This window comes from Geospiza fortis, unplaced genomic scaffold (genome assembly GCF_000277835.1).
Source record: "Geospiza fortis unplaced genomic scaffold, GeoFor_1.0 scaffold171, whole genome shotgun sequence".
Lineage (NCBI taxonomy): Eukaryota > Metazoa > Chordata > Aves > Passeriformes > Thraupidae > Geospiza > Geospiza fortis.
This window is the reverse complement of record NW_005054313.1, coordinates 6316690-6340228: the sequence shown is the minus strand read 5'-3', so window position 1 is coordinate 6340228 and position 23539 is coordinate 6316690. Positions and strand designations below refer to the sequence as shown.

The window sequence follows — 23539 nt, the reverse complement described above, 5'->3', positions numbered from 1 at the left end:
CGTGGTCGCTGGGGCGTCGCCTTCGCCCGGGCAACCGTCGGCCGCCCGCCCTCGTTCCCACCCTCCCTCCTTCCCTCTCTCCTCCCCTCTCTCCTCCCCTCCGTCCATGTCAGGGCCGCAGCGACAGCCGCGGGGAGAGGTCCGTGCGCAGGGACCAGCTGGCACGCGGCATGGCACTGGGCTGCCACGGGTTCAGGTGAGGGGAAGGGGAAAGGGTCTGAGGGGCCATTACCGGTGTTAGTGTAATAAATATTTACTGCAGCCCTTCTGACCTTGCTACACGTTGTCCTGCCAGTGTCCCTTCATTTCAGTGCGTTAAACTCCTGTTTGCGGCATGACAGTAACTGTGCCACTCTCCGTACAGCTCTTAGGTGCTGCTGTCCCTCTGCGTTTCCTATACACACATTTCTGTGATTGTCGCCTGGTTTAAGCCTTGTCCTCCGCCACTTGTTTGAATCCCTCCATTATTTTTGTCCCTCACCCCCACACAGTTTGATTTTGCTGCATTTCTCCTTCCAGCCCCCCATGAGTCTGTTGCCACTCTCATCTGTCACAAAGTCTGAGAGACACAGAACGGGTCAGGTTGGAAGGAATCATAGCAGGGTCATCTGGTCCACCCTCCAGCTCAATTAGGGTCATCCCTGAGCACATGGCACAGGATTGCATCCAGATGGTTCTGGAATATCTCCAGGAGGGAGACTCCACGCCCTCTCTGGGCAGCCGGTTCCAGTGCTCACAGCCTGTTCTAGTGCTCACAGTGGGTTCCAGTGCTCACAGCCTGTTCCAGTGCTCACTCCCTGCACAGTAAAGAAGTTCTTCCTCAGTTTAGCAGGAACTTTCTGTGCCTCAGTTTCTGCCCATTGCCTCGAGTCCCATTGCTCAGCGTCACCAAGTAGATTGCAGATTACTTGCCCACTCCCCTGCTCATTCACGCCAATCTCCTTTCCTGACTTCCTAGCAGATTGTGCCTCTGCATGTGACAGCAGCCCAACTGTCCTGCACCAGGTATCTACAGAGCAAGAATAATGTGGGTCTATACTGAGTTATGTGGGCTGTATATGATTTTAATTAAGAGATTTGCACAAGGGAAATCAGAAGGGCTTTGCTGGCTGGAAGTAGAAGGCCTGTGCTGAAGGATTTCTGCGTAAGTGTTATTTGCGAAGCAGAAGAAATACTTGAAGATTTTGAGCATTGAGACAGGCAATGTAATGGGATAAATAAGGTGAAATGAAAGACAGGACAACTGTGATTAGTGAAAGGCAAAAAATAGAAATATCAATATGGAAAATTAAAGTGTTTAGCACTAATGTTGATTCAAAAGTATTGGCACACAGAGGGAAAAGAGTGAGCCTATGAAAAATGTTATGGAGACTGAAAAAAAAATCCATCAAGAAGTCAATCCATTTCCATAATTTTTATGTTTTTACTAGTAAGAATAGCAAGGGGTTAATGGTGGCATTAAAACAAAAAACCAAACAAAAACAAAAAACCAAACCAGAATTTGACTCCATCTTTTGTGCTTTTGGTTTGGAAAAACTAAAAGGGTGAGGTCAATAGTAGAGATCTAACCTCCATGGGAAAAAGACAGATTTTGTTAAGAAATAAATTACTGATTCTATGAGACATTAACACATCATAACCAAAGTCATGTTTTAGAAATATCTCTAGTGACACCCTGGGTGATTTGAAGAGAAACAGGGAAACTAGAGAAGGAAACAAAGGTTCATGGATGAAAGCTAAGAGGAGAAATATGCTGTTTCCAAACAGGAACTTTTTTTCCCCAAAAGTATTATTTCTTTTTGCAGAACTAAAATATCATCTTATTAATACTTTTACTTGTTTTAAAGTTCTTGTACAAAGTAGCTATAAGAGCGTAACACCTTAAAATGCCAAAAGTATTATCTAGAAGATCTCTGCTAGTTAGATACTGAGGCAACAAAATCACTGGTTGAGATTAGAGAGATTAGAGCAACTGGTTTTCTAGCCAGCTTTTAGCTAAGACTTAATAAACAAAAGAGGGGTAATTTATTATATCATAAATTTTTAAATATGTTAACAAACACAGCAACACACGGTTATTTTTGTTTAAAACCCCCTGGGATTAATAGCATACATACATACTAGGATTGCAAATTTGCACAATATTTCTAAGATCCACAGCATGATTTATTTAATATGATTTATTTTTTGAAATATTATTTCAATTGGATTTAAACTGCAGCTACCTATATTTGAAGTAATATGAAAAGATCAGTATATTTGGAAAAGTATTTCTTATTGAACTTTAAAGTATTTCTCCAGAGATGTCGAAAACAAAATTAGAAAAAATAAGAGATCTTCTTACGTTCTTGATCCCTTACTCCATTAAGGTTTTATCACTTTGAAGTTGACCTGATGTGACCTTAACAGTTGTGGTTAATTCTCTAATACATAGTTGGTAACTGGGTAGAGAATAGGCTTATATTGGAGACCCCAACCAATAGCGAGATACATAAGGAGATAGGAAAATTTATCTCAGTATTTATCTGGGGGAAAAAAGGCATTTGAAAGCATAACATTGGTATATGGTATAAGATTTAGCCAACAATGTTTGTTAGCAAATTCCCATTTTCCATTTAATCCTTTTTTAAGGGTTGACTCGAACATAGTGTCTGTAAAATAAAAATGTTTTTGTCATTTTGAGGTGGACCGTACAGCAGGTTAGAGACAGGTTTTAACCAGAGTGATCTTTGTGATCATAATGATCTGTACTTGGCACCTCTTTCTAGGGACCTCTGTGATTAGAACAGTTCATCATCATTCTATTTTTTTCTAGTGTTTCACCTTTTGTTTTCTGAGGAGTATAAGATCACAAAATTAAATTACTGCAACAGCAATGTTAAATTCAAAATGAAGTTGTTGACTGTGTTGCCTTTGGTTTTCTTCTAGCAAAGGAGGAGATAGGTGAGAGAACAGAAGAGCTCCATCAGTGTGGCTATTAGGAGTGGTTTGGGATAGAAGGGTGTGTGTAGCTGCTGGGATGTTAAAACAGCTTACTGCAGAAGACTGCTGAGGATCAATATACAGTGTTTACTTTTGATTAAACTGAAGCCCATGCATTATTTCGTTGTTACCCATGGCCCTCTTCCTTCTACAGGCACAAATTTTGTAATCTCTCTTTCGTCCTTCAATAAAAATATAAAAGCATGAGGCTTTTATATGAGCCTAATATCTTCATGCTTTTAGTCACAATTTTTGTTCATAATGTCCTCTTATTTGCTTAAAGATTCATTATTGAATTTTCCTCTCTCTTCATAAAAACTGTGATGTTTAGTAGAGACCTAGAAAATTTTCGACAGGAAAGGACAGGATTTCACTGTATATCACATTACTTGTCAGAAACAGGAACAGTAGTGGTTTGGCACAATGTTTTCTTCCATAAAAATTACTACAAATGTATCAGGCCAAAGAGATAACAGCTGATATGCTGGCTCAAGCTTTTTGGTTTTGTGGGATTTTTTTATTGTAAGGCCCATTGTAAACAAATAAATAGCACATATAGATGCCACAAATGCTTACAATTGTTAGACCAAGAGTTATGTTAAGGGCTGTATATCGTCTTTGGTATGTGATAGAGCTAGATTGGATTAACCTGCTGTCACTACAGACCTCTCATTTATACATCTGTTGATTGCTCTAGAAGAAAAGGTCTTGCAGCTGTCTGCTGGACCTCCATCCTAGGAAAGAGGGATGCTTCCCCAAGGCAGGATGACTCAAAATGTTCATGCTTCCATGCCAGCAAGTTTGTTTGCCCCATTTTTAGTGTTTCCATTGCCCTGCTGTGGGTCTGGCAGCCCCAGAGGGGAGGTTTCCCACAGCACATTTCCTCTCTCAGGCCTGGCCATGGTGCTGCCCTCAAAGCAGCCCTGTTACAGGCACAGGCCTCCAGAGCAGAGCACTGCAGCCTCGCAGGGCTGTGTGCTGCCAAGGGGCTTCTCCAGTGCATCTCTGTCATGGGGCTGCTCCACTGCATCGCTGCCACGGGGCTCCAGAGCAGAGCACTGCAGCCCCGCAGGGCTGTGTGCTGCCATGGGGCTGCTCCAGTGCATCTCTGCCAGGTCTCTGCTCGAACGAGCTGCTCTTACAGCATCGTCCTCCCAGCAGGGCGTGCACTGGAAGCCTCCCGCTGCACAAACCCCGGGCATGCTCAGCCAGCCACAAGGAAGGGAACAGGAGACAGGCTGAGTGCAGCACTCACTCACGAAGGCAAATCATGTCAAGCTAGCAGGCAGTTGTTTGTTTACTTATTTATTCTAAATGTGCCAGAGAGGATGTCAAACTTAAATCCAAGGCATATATCACTGTAACCTAAGCAACTGTAACCATTACAGCCATTTCACACTTGAATAGTTTCCCTACCTCAAATTTCTCCTTCATTTTTCTAGTTCCAATTTCCTGGAGGGGAGAGAGGGAAGAGCAAAATTTTGGAATGAATTTTAAGTGGAATTTAATACTTAGCAGATTTCTGGAAACCTGTATGGGTTGATATTTTTGGTTTTGTTTTGGTTGGGTTTTTGATGGGAGGTTGTTTGTTTGTTTGTTTTTTGTTAGCTTTTCATCTTGTTTTTTACTTTAAAAGATAAAAATTGCTATTTCATATTTCTGTTGTGTGGAGCGTATTATAACTAATCTTGAATTCACCTAAAAATCAGGCTAAAATATATTATTATTGTGCAATCATAGGGAAAAAAGCAAAACCAAACTTGTTTACACAATTTTCAGACATTAGTGGAATGGTAGGATCTAGACAATATGTAGCTATTAAATCAATAATCCTGACATTGAGGGAATTCCCCAGACAGCTGTTGGATATTTCCCCCTAATCAGTAATGATAATCCAATGGTGTTTGAAATGGCATGATTGTATATTGGAATGTATTTTTGTGCTGATATTTTCTCATGCATCTCTAACGGCTCCCTAAAACATGGAGAGGGCCAAGCATTATTCATAGCCATGGATGTCCTGTGAAAAAGCTGCTGTTTGAATATATGGAGTGTGTGCCAGTCCTTTAGCCCTGTCTGACAGACATCCTAAGCTGGTTTAGCACCACTATACCCTGGTATCTCTTGTTTCCTGGCAGGATAACACTGGTGGATGTCAGTGACGTGTGCCAAGCTTTGTGTGGCAGAAGTTGGAGGTGTGTCAGAACCTGGTACACAGATTTTGAGGGACAACAGAGCTGGGGCATGGGCAGGCTGACCTATTGAGTCTCTTCCATCTCCAGTGTCTCCAGTTTTGTTTTCATATAGATTTCAGTGCCATGGAGATTTTTTTCCTGTTTCTAGTAGTTGTGTAGACATTTACAATACCTAGTTTCTAGGCTGGTCTATGTTATTTTTTTATATAGCTGTAACCAGCATACTTGTGCTATCCAGATTCCTGTTTACAAATAGAAACATTTTTCTTTGTTCTTCTCTGCTTCACTGCACTATTGGGGCTTACTTATTTCAGTGTCATCCTTCCTAACCTAATCCAAACAATAACCTTGGCTCAACAATTTAAACATATTGAATCCCCAACCAGAGTAGTTTTCCCTAGTAATACTCTGATTACAGCAGCTTTTATGTCTGAACAGGAAAGGACCTTAAACGCTAAATCTCATCAGCACTGTAAAAAATAAGTGGTGAGCATCAGTCACATTTTCTTGAAATACCACAAGTCTTTCTTGAGGCCTAATCCTTTAATCTCTGGATTTTGGGCACTTCTGTTCTGATTACTAGGGATCAAAAGGTTTGGCAAATACTCTTTAGACCACTCTTCAAAGTGGCCACTGTAATATTACCAGGTTGTTATGACAATTGTATGATTTTTTTGTTGTAGTGGTAGCTGGTATTTTTGAAAAAAAACCAGAGAAGTTAGTTTATCAATGCAATGGTCTGCCACATTGAGAATTTTTAAAAAGGGTATGGTCCTCCAGTATAGACGTTCAGAGGATTTGAGAACATGGTAATGTCAAAGTAAAGGACACTTTCCATCTTTAACTGATGATGCAAATTCCTCCTACTGTGTAAGAGGCAACCTTTCTAATGGAGGGTACCCTCAGAGGGCTGCTGCAGCACACAAAGGCATTTCCAGCCTGTTACCAAAGCTACAGAGTGACCTTTCATTTCACTGCAAATGGAAATCTTATGCCATTTCCTGCCTGAAGTACTGTAATGTGGGAAGTTACGTAGAAAAAAGGAATGGACCAAAATCTACTTCTTCGACCCTCCTACCAGATAGTTTTGTTAGATGTTCATTGGTCTGCTCTGGAAGCATACAGTTTTTCCCTAAATGAGATCATTTCCTTGACCTGTTTTAAACACAGGCTACATAAGTTGAAACAATTCAGTGACTCCTCCTCCACAAATTTCATTTTACCTCTTGCAAACTAGCAATAAAATTAAACTGAATATTTCCAACTATATTTGATCACTGGGATTCCAAAAAAGCTGTTACTTTATGTGTTAGATCTCTGTCTAAGGAAGACAACCTCACCTGACTTAAAGAGAGTTACCAAGGTGCTTTTGAGAAATCACTCATTTTCAACAGAGAGGCTTTCAATTAATGGGGCAGATTTGGAAAAAGAAACTATCTTGTCACCTAGATGGAGGGCCCTGCAGTTACAACAGGAGCAAGTTCAAATCTCTCCATGCTATTCCTGTTCATTCCAGCCTTCATTGCTGGGCTGCCTTTATTGTTCCTGTCCCTGCTGTTGTCTGTAAGAAATCCAACTGGGTATTTAGAACCCAAACCCCAGAGCCTGAAAGAGCCAAATACTCTTGTGCTCATCATGAGTATTTTATCTGCATAGGTGTGTCATCACTTGTATCCAGTTCCTCTTTACCTGGAAGATTATGTTCTGCTACACAGCATAAAATTCATTTGGAAAAAACATTTTATACTGTTGCTTTCATGGGATTTGCCACTTTGTATATTGGAGTGCATATATCAAGGGTGAATGCAGGTGGGGGCTTTCAAAGTTACTTTGCTGTGTTGTCAACATTACAACAGACCTGGCCTTTACTATCAAATTGCATATTCTTATTAATTTTTCATTCTGTGAAATATTCTGAAATATTCAGTGACTACAGTGGGCTATGGTCAAACAAATTAATATTGTGTATCAAGTATAAACAAGTTCTAACATTTTCAATGTGCTAAAGTTAGCATTCAATGTTGGCCTTAAACTAGAATAACACGTGTTTTTGTGTATAATGTGTTGCTTGATAAAAGAAATGCTCATTGAGTCTGTAGTGCCAGTTCAGCCCTTGGCTTTCCTGATAATGCCTGCTCTCTGTGAGAAACTTGTGCCAGTGTAAGAAAAGGAATTAAAAGTCAAGCTCTGCGCCCCTGTGCTCTGTGCCCCAATACGAGGCACACATGGTTTGTTTGTATATTAAACTCACTGAAAAGTTCTTTTGGCTTAGGGGAAGTAGGAGCTTTTTCACTAGCTGGAGGAAAAGATGTGTAGCTCCCTGTCAGCTGGGGGAGAACGCTGGTTTGTTATCTTTTGCCTGTTTTCATAAACAAATGCCGACAGCAATTGTTGTTTTTGCAGAGCCAGCAGAAACTCATAGGGGGTTTCTTTTTGTTGTACTGCCACACTAAAAAGAGATGTTATTTTAACAACAGAATGTTTGATAGCTTTTAAAAATACAAGGCCTAGTTTTTAGGCATGCTGAGCCCCATAATTTCTATTGAAGTCAGCTCTTGCTGCGGGTGCCCCAGAGCACTCTAAGGAGTCCCTCAGATTCAAGATCCAAGTACAGCATTAGGGAACATCTCTAATGTGAGCACAGTCACCAGAAAAAGCACAGAGGCTTTGTTTTCTATATATGAACACAAATTGCACTGAGTCTTTTGGAATGTGCGTGTATTGAAATGTGTTCATAAACTTGTGAAGTTACCATCTCAGCAGTCAGACTTAGTAAAGGTGCAAGTTAGCTTGCACTAAAGGATTTCTTTAATGGAATTGCTTTGTGAGATGGAATGCAGAGGTAAGATTGCAAGATAACCACTGTGGGATGTTCAGGTACAGGGAAACATTTGTCCTATGAAGAAACTAGCTATGGCAAAAATAACCCCAGACTGAGCACTGAGCTCAATTCCCAGGCTAGGCCCTTCTGAGTTTAAAGATTTGGGCTGTGTGCTTAAAATCGGGCTTTTTCCCCATATTGCAGCTAAGGTTTTCACAGGATTTGTGCCTCATGAGGTAATAGTTAATGGAGAAAGTCTTCTGTTAAAAAAAAACCAAACCAACAAAAAACCAAACCAACTGCCTGGGCTACAGTAGAACAAATTTTGTAATGAATATGTAAGAGATTTGAGAAGCATACCTAGTTCAGCAAGTAATATGAGGCACTCTGTTTTGTTGTTTTAACTATGGCTGTGCTGTACTTTTTGAAATTAAAAAACATTGCTCCTTTTGCTTTAAATCTGTTCTTAATGTTTCAGTTTGTAAAATTATTCTTTGAGTTAGCAACATGGTGTGAAACCATACTGTCTCTTTCCATGTTCTTTTAGACCTTACTTTTTTACATGAGGTTAACTCAATTTTTAAAAGTGTTCATGTTAACTGTTTTCTGCTTGCGCTCCATCACTTGCCTTATCTATTTCTCTAGTTTTTCTATTCTGTATATAATTCTTCTGGCAGAGACTAAGATGCAGAGACCCACTTCAGGACTGGTGCTGTGTGATCTGGAGTCTTTGCAATGCATATTGCAGCCACTGACCCAGGGTAGACCTGAACTCATTAACTCAGCTTTGTGATATTTGTGTCTAGGTGACTTTAAGCTTTTACTCTTAAAATATCTGATTGTTGCCTCCACTGCTTCAGCTTCATGAGAGCTTTAGTCCACAGACAGTTCATGTAACAACCAAACTTTCGTGTTATGGGTCAGCTGGTGTTCAGACATTCAGCGCTAAAGCAGACAAAATAGTGGCAGAAATAGTGAGAAACTGCTCCTTTGGTAGAGGGAGACAAACTGAAGAATGGAATGGGCATTTCATTATCTCAAACACCAGAGAATGCTGACACTGTGATGTGTTGGCACATGCGCGCAGTCTAACAATAACAGCTATCATGCCCAAATTTCCATGGCATTTATTCATAATAATCCCTCTTTCTCAGTAAAAAAGCCAGGTTTTGGTGACTTTTCAGATTTGTTTTCAGCCAAAAACTGTGTATCTTAAAATGTGGATTCAGCTGAACTCCCTGGCTAGGACCGATCTGTTTGTTTGTTTGTACTTTGACCAAAGGATTACGTTGATGGTTTCCCAGGTTCCAAAATTGTATTTAATCTGTTCACAGAGCTACATATATTATTTGAATGAGAAAGAGGGAAATGAAAGTGCCCATATCTACATCAGCTGGTAGTTGTTCACAGGAAGCAGCAATTACTGTCAGCCTTCTTCCCCGGGAAAGCCCTCCCGACTGCTTCCTGTACCATGGGGCTGTGCCGTGCATGGCCACATGAAATAGCAAATAAAGCACCAGAGAGCAAGAAAAACTACTTGGGGGGGGGAGGTAGATTAATAAGAATGACAATAATTCCCACATGAACAGGACTGAAGCTAATTTCAGTTGCAGTTGTCAAACCAAGCTAAGCTGGCAAGGGAAGGAATGTGTGTTTGTAATCAGTAGCTGTGCACTTGCAGCGGAGCAGGGACTTGGGCATGGCACACTTGGACAGTCTCAGCTCTTCCAAATTTTCTCAGCCTGTACAGTATCCTGCATTTTTCCTCTTTGCTTTGTTTGGTCCCAGCTCACACATGTGTGAATCATCCAAGGGGAAAGTTTGAGAGATGCTGTGTGTCAGGTCAGTCCAGGTTCATTCACTGTTTATCCTTAGAAAGCCAGAAACACTGGTGTGTAAACAAGGGGGGAGGGGAAAGGAGGGTTTAATAAGACAATCAGGGTTAATCTTTTCTTTCAATATTGCATGTAATTTGGTTTTCTGATTATACACTAAACAACAGTTGTATTTTCTTTAATTTAGTTATACAAACACAGCAGCCAATTAATATTCCTGCACTCTCTGTGTTGTGAAGAGTGCACAGAGAAAACCTTTATTATTTTTCTAGTGCTAAATCTGTTCATGTTAAACCATATTCCTCTACACAGCAACAGCAAAGTAAATGACAGCATCAATTCAATCCAGAATGCTTGATAAATTGAGAGGGGTTGTTTACCTAGTGTATGAAAAAGTCCCTTGGGGATGGGTTTTATTGCAATCTGCATAGTCATCCATATTCCTGTACTGTCTGTGCTCATGTTTGTGAGTTAAACATATACAGTAATTTAGCATTCAGATAATCCCACGGCTATAATCCAGACAGATTTAGCTCAAATTTCTCTGGGATTTCTATTATCTAGATTTAGCAATGTGGTGTTGACTGGATATTTTAAATTGCTGCAAATGCTTTTATTTTCTGCAATAAACAACATATTTTGATGTTCTCGTAATTGAAGCTGTAGATTCTTTCTGGCATTAACCACATATAAAAATGTATCTGTGTGAGGACATTGATTGCACAGCTGGAGCATGCTTTTAATGGATTCCAGCTATTTGACTGCGTACCACATAAGATCATACAATGTTTATATGAAAACCAGGATAACATATGTGAAAATACTAATGAGAATTATTTGAGAAATGTTCATCTCCACACATCATCTCTTTGAAAACGAACTCAACTGCTTCAATTTTAATCATGTTTTATTACAATATATTCAACAGTATAATAATACAGAGCCTGGCTCTCTTACAGCGCTTTTCCTAAGTAGACCAGAGCATTTATTGTTTTCAGTTTCCTCAGACGGAACTTCTAGTCTTTCTCACTCAGCAGTTTTGAGGAAAAGAGGGAATCTGCGGGGGAAGAAAGAGAATCATTATCCCATGAAATGAGGGGATATTAAGCCCAAGTGCGCTGGGTACCTTTCACAGCAGACCACCCTTTGTCATATGTTGCTCTGATTAAGTGCAAATGTATTCGAGGGAGCAGAGCAGACTCACTAAAGAGGGTCCAAATGTTCTTGTACCAAAAATGCCAGCCCTCCCACACGTGCTAGCATTGGTGGGGCTGCAGGAGTAAGAATGCTTGTGTGGGAGACTTTTAGGAGGGAAGTGTACTGTGGGAAAAATTGTAAAGCTGCTTCTTCTACCAGAGTAGCTGGAGTGAGAGTGTCTGAATTGAGGCAAACAGGGAGCAGGGCAATGCATGCTCTGTGCTCTGCCTTGTAATTGTGTTGCAAATGCGCCAAGTACATTATTCACCCCCCCGGGCCAGATCTTCTGGGAAGAGGCTTGTGCACACTTGGCAATAATTTGATGCTAAGACTGTGTCATCCAGAAGTGTCCCAGAAATTCAAAATAAGCAAGCCACTTAGAAATATTTGGAAAACTATTTGGAACCATTTATGGGATTTAGGAGCTGTGTGTCATATTTTAGTTCTCTAAACTGGAGGATTCAGACACCAGTTCAGTAAGTGAGTTCAGGTATGCTGCCCCTTAAAGCATCCCCATCATGCTGTATTCCAAGTGCCTTCTCTGACTGTGCATTACTGCCAGCCTCAGTAACTGTAAAAATCTTGAGAGGTATCTTCAATGTGAAAAAAAAAAAGGATGTTCATTAATTCAATTGTGATAAAATTGTTCCATGTATAAAATTTATTTGCTTAGTCCCCAAGCAGCAGGTTCACAAGAATGCTGAAAAAAAACCAAACCACAACATGAAAAAGCATGATGAGAAAGACTTTTATAACTATCAACCATAATTCTGGGTAAAAACCTTCTGAAAGAAATATGCTGTGTCTATGTGGCAATACTTTTGGTTTCAGGCTTGCTCTGAGTTACTCTTTGCAGTACCACAGCAGCTGGGTTTCGGCAGCAGCAGCAGTGCTCACGTTCTTGCCATGAAAAGGAGACTGAGCGTTCACTCTTCTCGCTTCAGTGCCCTGCTAAAGCAGTGGGCCTGCTCCTGTCTCACTAAAAGCTGCTCTGAGAAGTTATATTTATGCCCAGATAGCTATCAATATCTGTGTTTGATCCCTAATAAGTCAGAACTATGAAGCTGTAATGCCAGTGAGATGGAAAAGCCATCTGATAGCTCTTAACTGCTCTTCTTCCAGACAGTGCCTCTGGCACCAGCTGCTGGAGCTGGGAGTTTTCAAGGCCCAATTCTTTTCTTTCTCAGAAGAATTTCTTTAGGCCCCTAAAGAGTGATGTCAAAAGCCCAGATGAGCAGAAGAGTTTAAAATGGACCTAACATAACTATGTATTTGCTGCATCTTATTTGAAAAGAAGTATAAATCAATTTCAAGTTTTACAGTCAGTGTCTGAGGAAGTTGCCAGTGCACCCACAGGCCTTCTCATTGCTGCACAGAGCAGCTCGACTCACCAGTTGGGTTCTGGCCACCTGCTTTATTTTCCTTTGCTTTTTTTTTTTCATCCTAATATAGCCTGACCTCTCATCCAGCAATTATTTTGAATCATGCTGAGGACACTTTTCCTCTCCCTCTTTGGATTTCCTCCAAATTTGAGATGCAAATGCATCTCAACATACCATCTTCCAAAGTTATTACATCCAGAGCTTGGTGATGTGTACTGGGCTTAGCTGAAGTATCAGACCAGCAAAGAAAGACCAAGAAATGAAAGAGCACCATACAAATATTGACAGATTGTTTTTATGAGTAAGCTGTGATTATCCTTCATTAATTTGTGTATGCTTTCAGAAAGAGAGGAAATTGCTCAAGAGCAGAATAGTATTTTTTGCAACAGACAACTGTGTGCTCAGATTGTTAAAATTTCTATTCAAGAAATCCCTCAAAATGAAAGAAAAGTAAGAAGAACCTCACTTTCTTACAGAGAGGCAGGTCTCCATGTTTAAAAGTAGCACCAGTGTGTTCTGTATCTGTGTCTGTAATTTGAGATTAAATACACTGTGGATGAGGTTAAAAACGTAATCTTTTCTAACCACCTACCAGGCATTTATGCAGTATATTGTTTCCTTTCTGACAGTTAAATTACTAGTAATAAAGCTCTGTGACTGTGCCATGACAGTGTTTGTCCTCTAACATGGCTGTGCAACTGCTTCACCTGCTCTAAGCTGCACCAGCACAGTGAGGGCAGAATCTGGGCCTGTAACGTTTCTGTTTGATTACATTTCTGTAATCAAACTGTGTTCCAGTAGCAGAGCTGATACCTTTCTACCCCCTACCTTACCTTGGTGCTGGAGAAATAAAGCAACTCAAACTAGTCAATTGCTGCAATTCTGAAAACAGATTTTCTGTGCACAAACTTGCCATCTGCACAATCATCCTTTTCCTCTTCAAGCAGCAAACAGCCAGAAGGTACTGAGCCCCCTCTCTGTGCTGCAGAGGGAAGAATCCCAGACATGGCTCTGGTAGCTGAGACCTGCTGGTTTTTTTAACCCATTGAAGTATTTTCTAAAGATGCTCTTCTTTCCATGTGCTTGGCTGGTGTTATGGTTACCATGAGTGAATATATCAAGTTACTGGTATGGGAGTAGCCCTGCCAGGAAGCCAGAGGGCACGGTCAGTGCTGACTGTTTTTAGATGCCTGAACAGGCACAGCTCTAAGTTGGGTGCCTGCTAAGTTAATAAAAGGACTAAACATCATTTCTCCTACCTCCTGTGTGTGGACAGAACACAGCCTGTATCTGAGACAAGCCTTACTCCTGGGCTAATTGGCCCTTACAACATTGTGTAAAAAGCAACATTCTAAAACTACGGTTAGAATTTTTGAGTTTGAGTTCTGCTAGAATTTGGAGAGGACTTTTGAAAAACTGAAAGGGGAAAAACTAAGAAAAGAAGCAAATAGAGAAATGCACCAACATGAGAAATTTTTATGAACAAAATGTGACCAATTCATTCTCAAAGTCAAAGCAAATGAGCAGAGAGAAGCTGCCCTTGCTTCCTTTGTTCTTAATGCTGAAAGAGATCTGTTCCTTGCTTCATGAAGGAAAGAAAATTATTTGAGTCAGGAAAATCAAATTAGGAAAGTGACCTGCCAATTTATTTATTTAACTTTTTGCATGGTGATAGAAAAGATCCAGCTGCAAAGTGTACTGGTTTGTAAACTGAACCACTCCACTAGAAATTGTTCAGATGAAAAATGCTGAAAAATCCTGAGCACCATCCCAAATAGTAAAGTCCAGCATTTTATTAATTATAAGCCCCATGCTTTCCTCCCATTCCCAAATCATATAAGTCATAAAGTGGCAGCTTTTAGGTAGATTTCCATAAATTCACACATAATATTTATTTAAAAGGTATTTAAATACATGAATCATCTCTTAGGTTCACTTAAAAACAGCAGAGGACACGAAATGCTCTCTTGTATTAAAATTTATACCTTTTTTCTTTTTTCTTTTGAATTGTTAGAGCAATGTTAGAAACCTGATAGTGTAGTAACAGCTGTTTCTTGGCTCTATGTGGTATTGATTTGTAAGAGTAGTGATCCAGAACTGTTCAGCTAATTAAGACATTGATAAAGTATCTTAATAAAGGATGCCATTCTTCTCTTATCTGAACTGATTTGATACTGGGTTTCTTGCTGAGCACAGTTAGGACCAGGGGTCCTGAGAGCATCAGCAGCACTGCTGCCTCATTGAGTGCTGTGCTCACTGACACAGGAGCTGCTCCCCAGCCCTTTCCTCCCACCCCGTTCACAGGCTGGTGTCAGCCCAGGGCCCAGGTTCTCTCACCAGCTCTCTGCCTTCATCCCCATCTCACCGGTACCTCTCTCAACAGCCTAATCTTGGCTCTGAGCTACATGTGGTGCTTAGATAGGATAAGATTTCAGCCAGATGGATGATGAACAACATTTTCTTTTCAACGTTCTTGGCTCCAACCCCACAGAAGGTTGCTTCAGCCCAACAGAACAAAGTCCTGTCCTTCAGACAGCTGAGCCAGTTGCCTTGCTTTAGCATGCAGTGTAGTTGTTGTTCATGTTCCACATTCCACTCTCAGCTTCTGTTTTGCACCTGGAATATGAATGCACTGCTGATATCAGGACCCCACAGTGCCTTATAAAGGCAGATGAAGGCATTAAGAATCTGGGCCTTTGTACAGTATCCTAAATAAACCATCTTTCATTTCTTATATTTCACCCTGATAAGAGAATATATTGTCTGTGCTCCACTGAGCTCTATGCTGGTGAGTAAAACTCAGTGTGAAGCTTATAAATTCATGCAAATAGATAATATGACTTTTTCCCACCTTGATTCAGATTATAAATCATTGAAATTTAGTCCACCACTCCTTTGAGTAATTCTGCAGTCACATATTCATGCTGAGGAAAACTTTTCAGTGAGATTTTTTTCAAGACAAGTCTTTGCCAGCTATTGGAAGTGTGATCATAGCAGAGCCACTAACATTTTCCTGCTCCTCTATCAAAGGCATCACAAATCTGCCCAGCATCTTTGTCAATCATTTAGAGTGTAGCAGACAAAAATAATATTCTTAGAATTATTATTGGAAGAATTTATGGTCTCTTATGAAGTGAAAGTGATTTCAATATATGAACAGCATTGGGAGGAACTGCCAGTTTGAAAACTCACACCAGACCTGTGTGTGTAATATTCTTGTCTTGCAGGAAGTAGTGGGAGTAATATGTGAAAAAGAGTTCTTCACAAGTCAGAATCCTTAGGAGCTCTCTAGATGACTCTTCCTGCATTTTGTGATATTCTGCTAAAAGATAGTTCCTCCTTCCCCTTCTTGAGCCTTTTTATGTCACAAACTGTGCACACAAAGGCATGTGTGTAACAGCTCACACTGGTTGCTCAGCAAAGGATGTAGAGTAGGATCAGGTACAAAACAATGGTTCCACTCATGATGGTGGTTGCAGCTATAAATCCCAGTGCAAAATAATGATAATTATTAAAAGAAAGATATTCTTAAAAGTGTCTCTGTTGTTAAAGGCTGATTTATCTTTCCACACTGCAATGAGATGAATACCAGACAGGGCTTTGCATTGCCTTCACTCACAGCTTAACTGGAATCACAAACAGTTTCCATAATGAAGTATACAGCCTGCAAAAAATTTGTATTCCAAGTGTGTGCACAGGCCCTGTTGTTCCAGACTGTACTTCTTGCCCAAAGTGTGCACTGACAAGCTCTTCAGTGTGTTTATTACTGTACAACACTGTAAGGCAACTGATGTGTGTTATTGGCTGTGCAATAGGTCAATGCAGAGTTTCACCACAACAAGGTACATTCTGGTACAGGCTGTGCATGAAGGGCACTATCCCTTCTGGATCAGCTTAATGGGGAGAAGAACCTGCATCTCAGTAGGGATGTGCTGAGCACCCACCTCAGCCTCAGGGCAGAGCAGTTCAAGTGGCAAGTCCTGTCCTTGTAGTCTCCCAACAGAACAACTCTTGATTTGTACCTGGCCTTTTTCCAGGCCTCTGTGGTGGAGGAAATCCTCCTCATGTCCTGCCTCACTCCATACAGCTGCACTAAGGCCAACTGCAATTCCTGGTATGTGTATTATGCAGACTAATTACATCTATGTAACATAATAAATACATGTGTATTATACCTGTTATGTCCTTAGAGCAAAGATGCAGCCATAAAAATATGCACCAGACTGCTCTGTACGAAGAAGACAGATGGTATTTATTCCATATTAATTAATATTGCATGCAGAATTTCCTCCCTCTTTAAATATCTTGAACATCCGTTTTCAAAATTTAAATGTACACATACAGATTCTTTTTGTTTTGACAGCTGACTGTTGTATTTTTTTCTCCATTCAACATAGGTGGCCTTGGTTTGTTCTTACAAGTGCTATCTTGTGTATCTTCAGTCTACCTGTCATTATTCTAGTTCTCCTTTCTACTTAAATCAAGTTAATCAGCTGATTTAATTAATTTAAAGATGGAAAACAAACAATGGTGCAAACCCTCCTGAAATTTGGAGAATTAATAAATTAGGTTTGACAGGTTTGTGTCTGCGGGTTTTGTCTTCATTGGCCATGACCTTATTTAATAGTCTGCTTTTTCTCAGTCACATGTTTCAGAATAACATTACACATAAGGATGAAATGCAGCCACTGCTAAATTTTATTGTTCAGTGTAACTTATTCACAAATGCTCTTGGAGACACGTGGTCTTTGTCTGCCCTTGTAGTTTTACACTGGAACATTTCTGCCTTACAACTAGAGCCACACATAGACATGGCTAAAAACAAAAAAGCAATGGCACTATCATGGATATTCCAACCCCATTGCTTTAAGGGATACTTTAAAGGAAAGTAGGCCAAAAACCTGACCTATTTTAAAAGACATGGCAATCTGTTCTTTTAAAAAATCTTTCACACTTCATTGAGTCCTTCTCTGTCTCCTATACCATGAAAAATATTGTACAGTAGCAAGATTCAGAATTCTTCTCTACTGTTGCCCATACAAACAAATATTGCAAGCTGAAATCTGCAGTTTAACAAATTTATTTTTCTGCAGCACTGATCTTGAAAAAGAAACCATCTTAAAAATTACCAAATGCATACATTGAAATAATTAGGTGTAACTAACTAGAATTGCTACATCACTGCACTTTCTCCATAGTGTTAGTTGCAATGGATCCATTTGGCAACCAAGAAATCTTAAGATCCATAAAGGATTTTTACTTCTAGGAACTTCAGTGTTTTGAATTCGAAAACCAGAAGCAGTGAGCCATATTTCTCAGTTATTTTGCTGTTTGAAATCTGGCTGTGAAACTCTGTTTACTTTGTGTTGGACTGCCGCCAGAGGAGGCCTGGTTTTAGCAGATGGTCGTGGAGCGGAGGCCAGACGCTTCCTGCTGCGTCCTGACGAGGCACTGATAGCAGCGCTCCCAGGCGAGGCACTGCTGCCTTCAGCAGCCACCCAGGCTGGAGAGCAGGCACTGCTGACACAAACCTTGGGAAGAGTCCATGAAGCTGCCCCTGGGGCAAAAGACTTTGTGGAAAAGAGGGTCCTGAAATGGTGCTCAGAAGTGGTGGAGCTGTCACACAGAAGATGAGCAGGGGAAGAGCTGGAGTTTTGACCAAGAGGAACTGAAGTGTTAAGACCAGATGGGCATAAACCAATACTGAGGAGATGTGATTGCTTTGATCTTTGACAGGACACTCCTCTGCCTTGTCAAGAAGAGAAAGAAGAAGGTCCCAATGGAGGCTTCACTGTGGTGTGGGTTTACCTGTCTGCTCTACAGTCACAGTGTGCAGGGAGCATATTCCTTTCCCCCATTTCTGGTGGGGGCAACTTCTCTCAGAACAAATATCCTTAATATGTCCTCAGGCTGGGTTTGATCTTTCAAGATGCTGCCTGCTTTCAAGATGGGGATTCAAAGGGCAATGCCATAATAGCAAGCACTTGAGTATCGCTGGACTGCTGCCTTGGCAATTTGCGTACAGGAGAAAATGCAAACAAATTTCTCAGGAGGCTGTATGATTGGAAATCTTCCAGAAATCCTTCAGGCATCAGTAAGATTAAGGACATCCATAGTTTATCCGGGGATTCGGATCTTGAACCAATGTAGCTAAAATTCACAGTTCCCACACCATATGGCTCTGTGTTGGGGGATTTGGTGCTCTCCCATTCCCTGCTATCAGATACCTGGAACCACTGCATTCGTGTGTCAGGCTAATTTGGGTGATGATTCTGTGCAGGTGGCAAGGCCCCTGTGAACTGCAGCTGATTCCTTCCATGCACTCCAGCCAATCTGCAGGTAGGCAATGTTGGATTTTGAATGCTTGTGCCCATCCAGTTTACTACTGGATCTCAAAAGGAAGGAAATCCCAGGAAGGCTGAAGTGTTGATTGCTTTGTTACATGTCACTTGCATATATTTCTCCCTCCTTGGCCATTATTCTCTCAGAATCACCCCAAAACTGAGTCTCAGTATAAGAGACAACTGACAAGATCAGGCATCTGCATAGGGGTCTAACTAAAAAAATTTTTCCCTGAGCTTCTACCTGCAGAGCCTCAACATTCAACAACCCCAAAAATGGGCAAAAAATGCTTTAAAACCTCATTCAGCCAAGTACCAAACTTTGGTATTTCTTTCAGTGAGAGCCCTTCCTTCCTAATTATCAATCTTGTACAGGACAGTCTGAATCACCACTTTCATCATCCACTGTCCTCTTCTACGTAGTTTTCTTAGGCTATAGGACTTGCTGCCTTTTTCTACCTTATTGACTTCTTCCAACTTGAAGTCAAGAATGCAGGATCTAGGAACACCACACTCCATTTTTAACAGCTCAGCAGCTGAGCCCATTTGACATTACACAGAGACAAAGATTGTCTGTACAGAGAAGACAATCTACAGAAATGAAGTTTCAAAGTATCTGTATCATAAAAGAACATGGATAGACCTTGGGAATTTCATCTGGTTATCATCACGTATGGAATGCAAGTGGTCTTTGTCTTACCCAAGATGCAGAATGCCACATCCTCCTCTGAGCAGCCCTGGTGAGCCATAGCCAGGCTGGGAGCCTGGGCCTTGCTGTCTTGCACCTCATGATTGTCCACATTCACACAGAGGAAGGGCTCATATCCTGTTCATTAGCACCCAAAGGTGCCATGCAGAGGTCTGAAGCTCGTTTCCATCACTAGGCAGAGGGGTGGTTAATGCTCTTCCTTTGCTAGAGAAGAACTCATGATCATGGGGCCTACCTCAGACTTCCCCAGCACATTTTAACATTTCCTGTTATTTGCCAAGTGGCCATACTGTGCACCACACAATGCTCACTCCCACTCCAAACAGATGCTGCAAGACCCAGCAAAGCTTAGAAAATTCTGGTCAAGCAGGCTTTCATTGTAATTAAAGTAGCCCCCTTTTCACTGCCTGATTTGAACAGAGACTATTTTCCTTTGTCAGCTGGGATGATGTGAATCTTAAGCTGGGCTAACTGGCTTTATTTTTTATTTTTATTTATTTTTTTTTAATTGTCTTTTATTTTTTTTTTTCTTTCTTTTTTCCTTTAATAATTGAAACCATAAAAGCTGAAGTTTTCAATAAAATTTGTTAGGTGAATTACTAGTTATTGCACTCTGATTTTACAGATACTACACATGAATGGAGATAAGAAAATAAACAGAACCAGAGCGAAATGTCTTGGGCATAGCTCAGGATACACAGGCATCCCTGGGGAAGGAGAGTTGCAAAAAGGCATCAAAATGGAGTTCACTGAACTGGCGTTTAAAGCTTTTGGGAAGTGTCTTTTTTTAGCAAACCTTTAAAGTCAATTATCCTGAGAGAATGTGCTTCATGTTTGTCTTGAGGATAAAGATAGTGAGATTTCATAATTTATCTGGCTGATCCCTCTGAGCGTGCAGGTCCCTGGCCCTGTGCTAGACAAGAGGTGGCAGATCCCTCTCTACAGACAGGAGAGTGGGAAAAGCGCCTTCCCCTCGCTGCTGGCTGTGAGCTGGGGAAAGGGCAGCGAGGCATTCCTCCCTGAAAGTGAGAGACACTGTATTCCCCAACTGTCAGACACAATCCATTATGGAAAAAAAACCAAACCAAAACAAAACCACGCTGAACTACAGGAGAGAAAATCCTGGAAAATAGGTTGGACACTACTTAAGCACAACTTTTCCCCACAGAGAGGGAATGTGAAGCTCCAGAAATGGAGGGAAAATAAACAGAGCTTTTGGAATTAACCTGGCAAAATGGAGTTGGCTCTCACCTGTGTCAGGACAGCATCGTAGAGGTTGTCCTCCTGCAGACAGCCAGCTCTTTCTCCAGAACACTTCTTTCATTCTCTTTTCAAGATCATCCTTGGATGAATATGTCTGTCCAGCACAGGAGACTTGCAGTGCTCTTGAGTTAGAAAAGACATGAATTTTAGCACTAGTACAGCAACATCAGTTTTCTAGACAAGTAAAATCTGCCTGCAGAAGAAGAGAGGAAGCCCCCACCCACTCACAGTTCAGCTGCTGTGCTCTTCTACAAGGGCAGATATTTGGAAAATAGGGAAGAACAGGAAAGATCCTGGTCCTGCCAACACTAGTCTGGTTTCTGACATGCTTAAACTTTCACACGTCTTCCTTTACAGTAAGGGGACTTAAAATTAACTCATATGTATTACTTTTGGTGTGTTTCTTACACAGTGCTGACCAGGAGCTAAATGTCTGCATCAAATTATGGTTCTCAGAACCATTAGGTACAAGAACTCCAGCAGATGGTTGTAGTGGTCCTTGGTGGATAATCCCTGGAGATGTCCAGTCAGTCCATCTCATAGCTGTTCATCTCCTAGCAGTTAAATAATTCCTTCAGTGTCTTCAAGTTAATTCTGTCAGCATGAGCTCTTTGTCGACCCAGTAATTCTGGATCTGTTTGCTCTTTGCTGTAGTTCCATGTGGCCACATAAACTGTGTGTGAGCTGCCACCATCTTTGCCCATTTTGCACAGGTGCATGAGCCTGTAGGCAACACGAGGCAAATTCAGCTGGTTGTGTGGAAGGCAGCTGAAATGGCCCCCATTTATCAACCTGTGAGTGTGTAAAGGGCAGGACTCCCCTGCTCAGTGTGGAAACAGGCCCGTGACAGACCTGTGCCAACACCAGGAGAGCACCAAGGGGAATTACTCCTGACGGGAAAAGACTTGTGGAGAGCAGGGAGTGAGCTTCTCTTCTGTATTTATACACAGCACAGCCCCATTTCTTTTAAGTAGCACACTGTGAAAAAAAGTTAATTTTTAATTTACTGCTAGGCCTGAGAAGGAAATCTCTTCTTTACACAAAACAGGACCCTGATCTCAGTTTGGGCTTTTGTAGAATCTTGTTTTGGGCCTGATGCTCAAACCCAGCAATAACAGGCTTATACTTGGAAAGTTTCACACCAAAGGCACAGAAAAAAAAAAAAGTATTTTTTATAGAACAATTGACTGATAGTGAGATATGGGAGCATAAACATAGCTTTGGAAGCCCATGGACCATTTTGACCCCCAAAATGCAACCTGGGAGTCTGGCTCACTTGTTTAATCTCTGTGCCAGTTTAATCCCATTCTGCCCTAAAACACCTGGTGTGATTTCAGGTTGGCACTGGTGGCCTTTGGGTGCCAGCCTGGCACGGTATTGTGGATTTTGCAGAAGAGAAGTGACTTTTTTTTTTGGGTCACATGATGCCCATACAACTGTAAATAAACATGATTAAAAGGACATGTCTGGGACCTAAATGAATGAGGAACTAAACAATAAACTTGTCTCCCAGCTGCTGGTTTAGACTGAAGGCAACATTGAAATGATGTGTATTTTTTAGAATTTTTTGTAATGGTCTGTGCTCCTGCAAACATGATGCACATCTATTGAACCTTATTCTGAGCTGCAGGGCCATCAATTTCAATCTGGGACAGTATATAGGTGTTGGCCAGAATGATTTTATGGCTTGGATCCCTGTGGGTTAAATTCTGATCAGGCAGATGTGACTGAGTCCAACAAAACATCTCTACAGAAGCAACCCTGGCTGCATTGATACAGTTGCTATTAAGTGGAAATTGCCACAAAACTAAAAAATATCACCAACAACATTCACCCTTGTCTTTCTGTGCCAGTTTACCTGCATACTAATGTAGTTTTCTTGCAAAAAGCATAGCAGTTAGCATTTAAAATTGTTCACTTCCGATTAAAAATTTACTTTTTTTTCCCCTTATTTTTAAATGACCTTCAGAAATTTTCAATTATCATTAAAAAACATTTTTAATAGGAGGCAGGAACAAGAAAGCTCAGGTTTTTTGATTCTGATGAGAGGTTTTGTAAGGGGAAGATCACCATCATTGTCATAGCCATTAATGTTCTGATTTTGGAGCAGTGGAGACGTAAGCAAATACTTATTTTTGAAAGGCCTTTGCTTTGGTTGATGACAAAATGCTCATCTCCTAAATTTAGCAATGCTGTGTCTCCATGTATATATTTATATTATTAGTCACCTTTAAGCCCACATTTTCTGTGATCAGCACAAGTTAGGGAGTCACTGCATCCTTGTGTCAGAGAGGTACCTGCATGTCCATGCCCCTGCCAAGTGGGCTGAGGGTGCCAGTAGTGAATTCCAGTGGGAACAGACCAGAGCTGGAGTGGCTGGGAAAAGGGGCAACAGGGGGGCAGCTTGAGCAGGCTTTGTTACCATAACCCTAGAGAGAAGAGAAACAATAACCATGGAATATCCAGAGTTGGAAGGGACCCACATGGGTCATCGAGTCCAACTCCTAATAATGACTTTAATAATGGTCACCTTGTATCATTGTCCTTGAATTTAGGTATTTACCTATCCACTATCCCAGGCTATGCAGTTCCTCTGGCTTTTTTCATTTAAAGCCATGACCCCAAGGACCAGAAATATGGCTTGTGCCTGTAGCTCAGAGAAAGCAGTTGTGGTAGCTGCTCAGTGTAAATTTTGGGAAAATGTTTTCGCAGAAAGGTGTGGGTAAAGGCCGCTGGGACTAATGGCAGCCCGGCCCCTCTTATGTCTGGGGGACCCACACAGGAAGCCTGAGGGCGAGCAGTGGCCCGGCCTAG

At 41.1% G+C, this 23539-nt stretch overlaps 1 protein-coding gene and 1 long non-coding RNA gene across 2 annotated transcripts in view; both read right to left on the bottom strand.

The window, feature by feature from the left end:
• TEX9 (testis expressed 9) overlaps positions 1–4184 on the bottom strand; it is a 25507-nt gene extending 21323 nt beyond the window's left edge. The window contains exon 1 of the mRNA XM_014306452.2: positions 4125–4184. Coding sequence (XP_014161927.1) covers positions 4125–4184 — 60 coding nt within the window. The remainder of the gene's footprint in view (positions 1–4124) is intronic.
• Positions 4185–18122: 13938 nt separating this feature from the next.
• Positions 18123–23120, bottom strand: LOC115947763. The gene is made up of 3 exons (XR_004081617.1): positions 23023–23120; positions 20714–20847; positions 18123–18745 (listed from the first exon to the last, which is right to left on the bottom strand). It is a non-coding gene; the product is annotated as an uncharacterized LOC115947763 (long non-coding RNA).
• Positions 23121–23539: the final 419 nt, after the last annotated feature.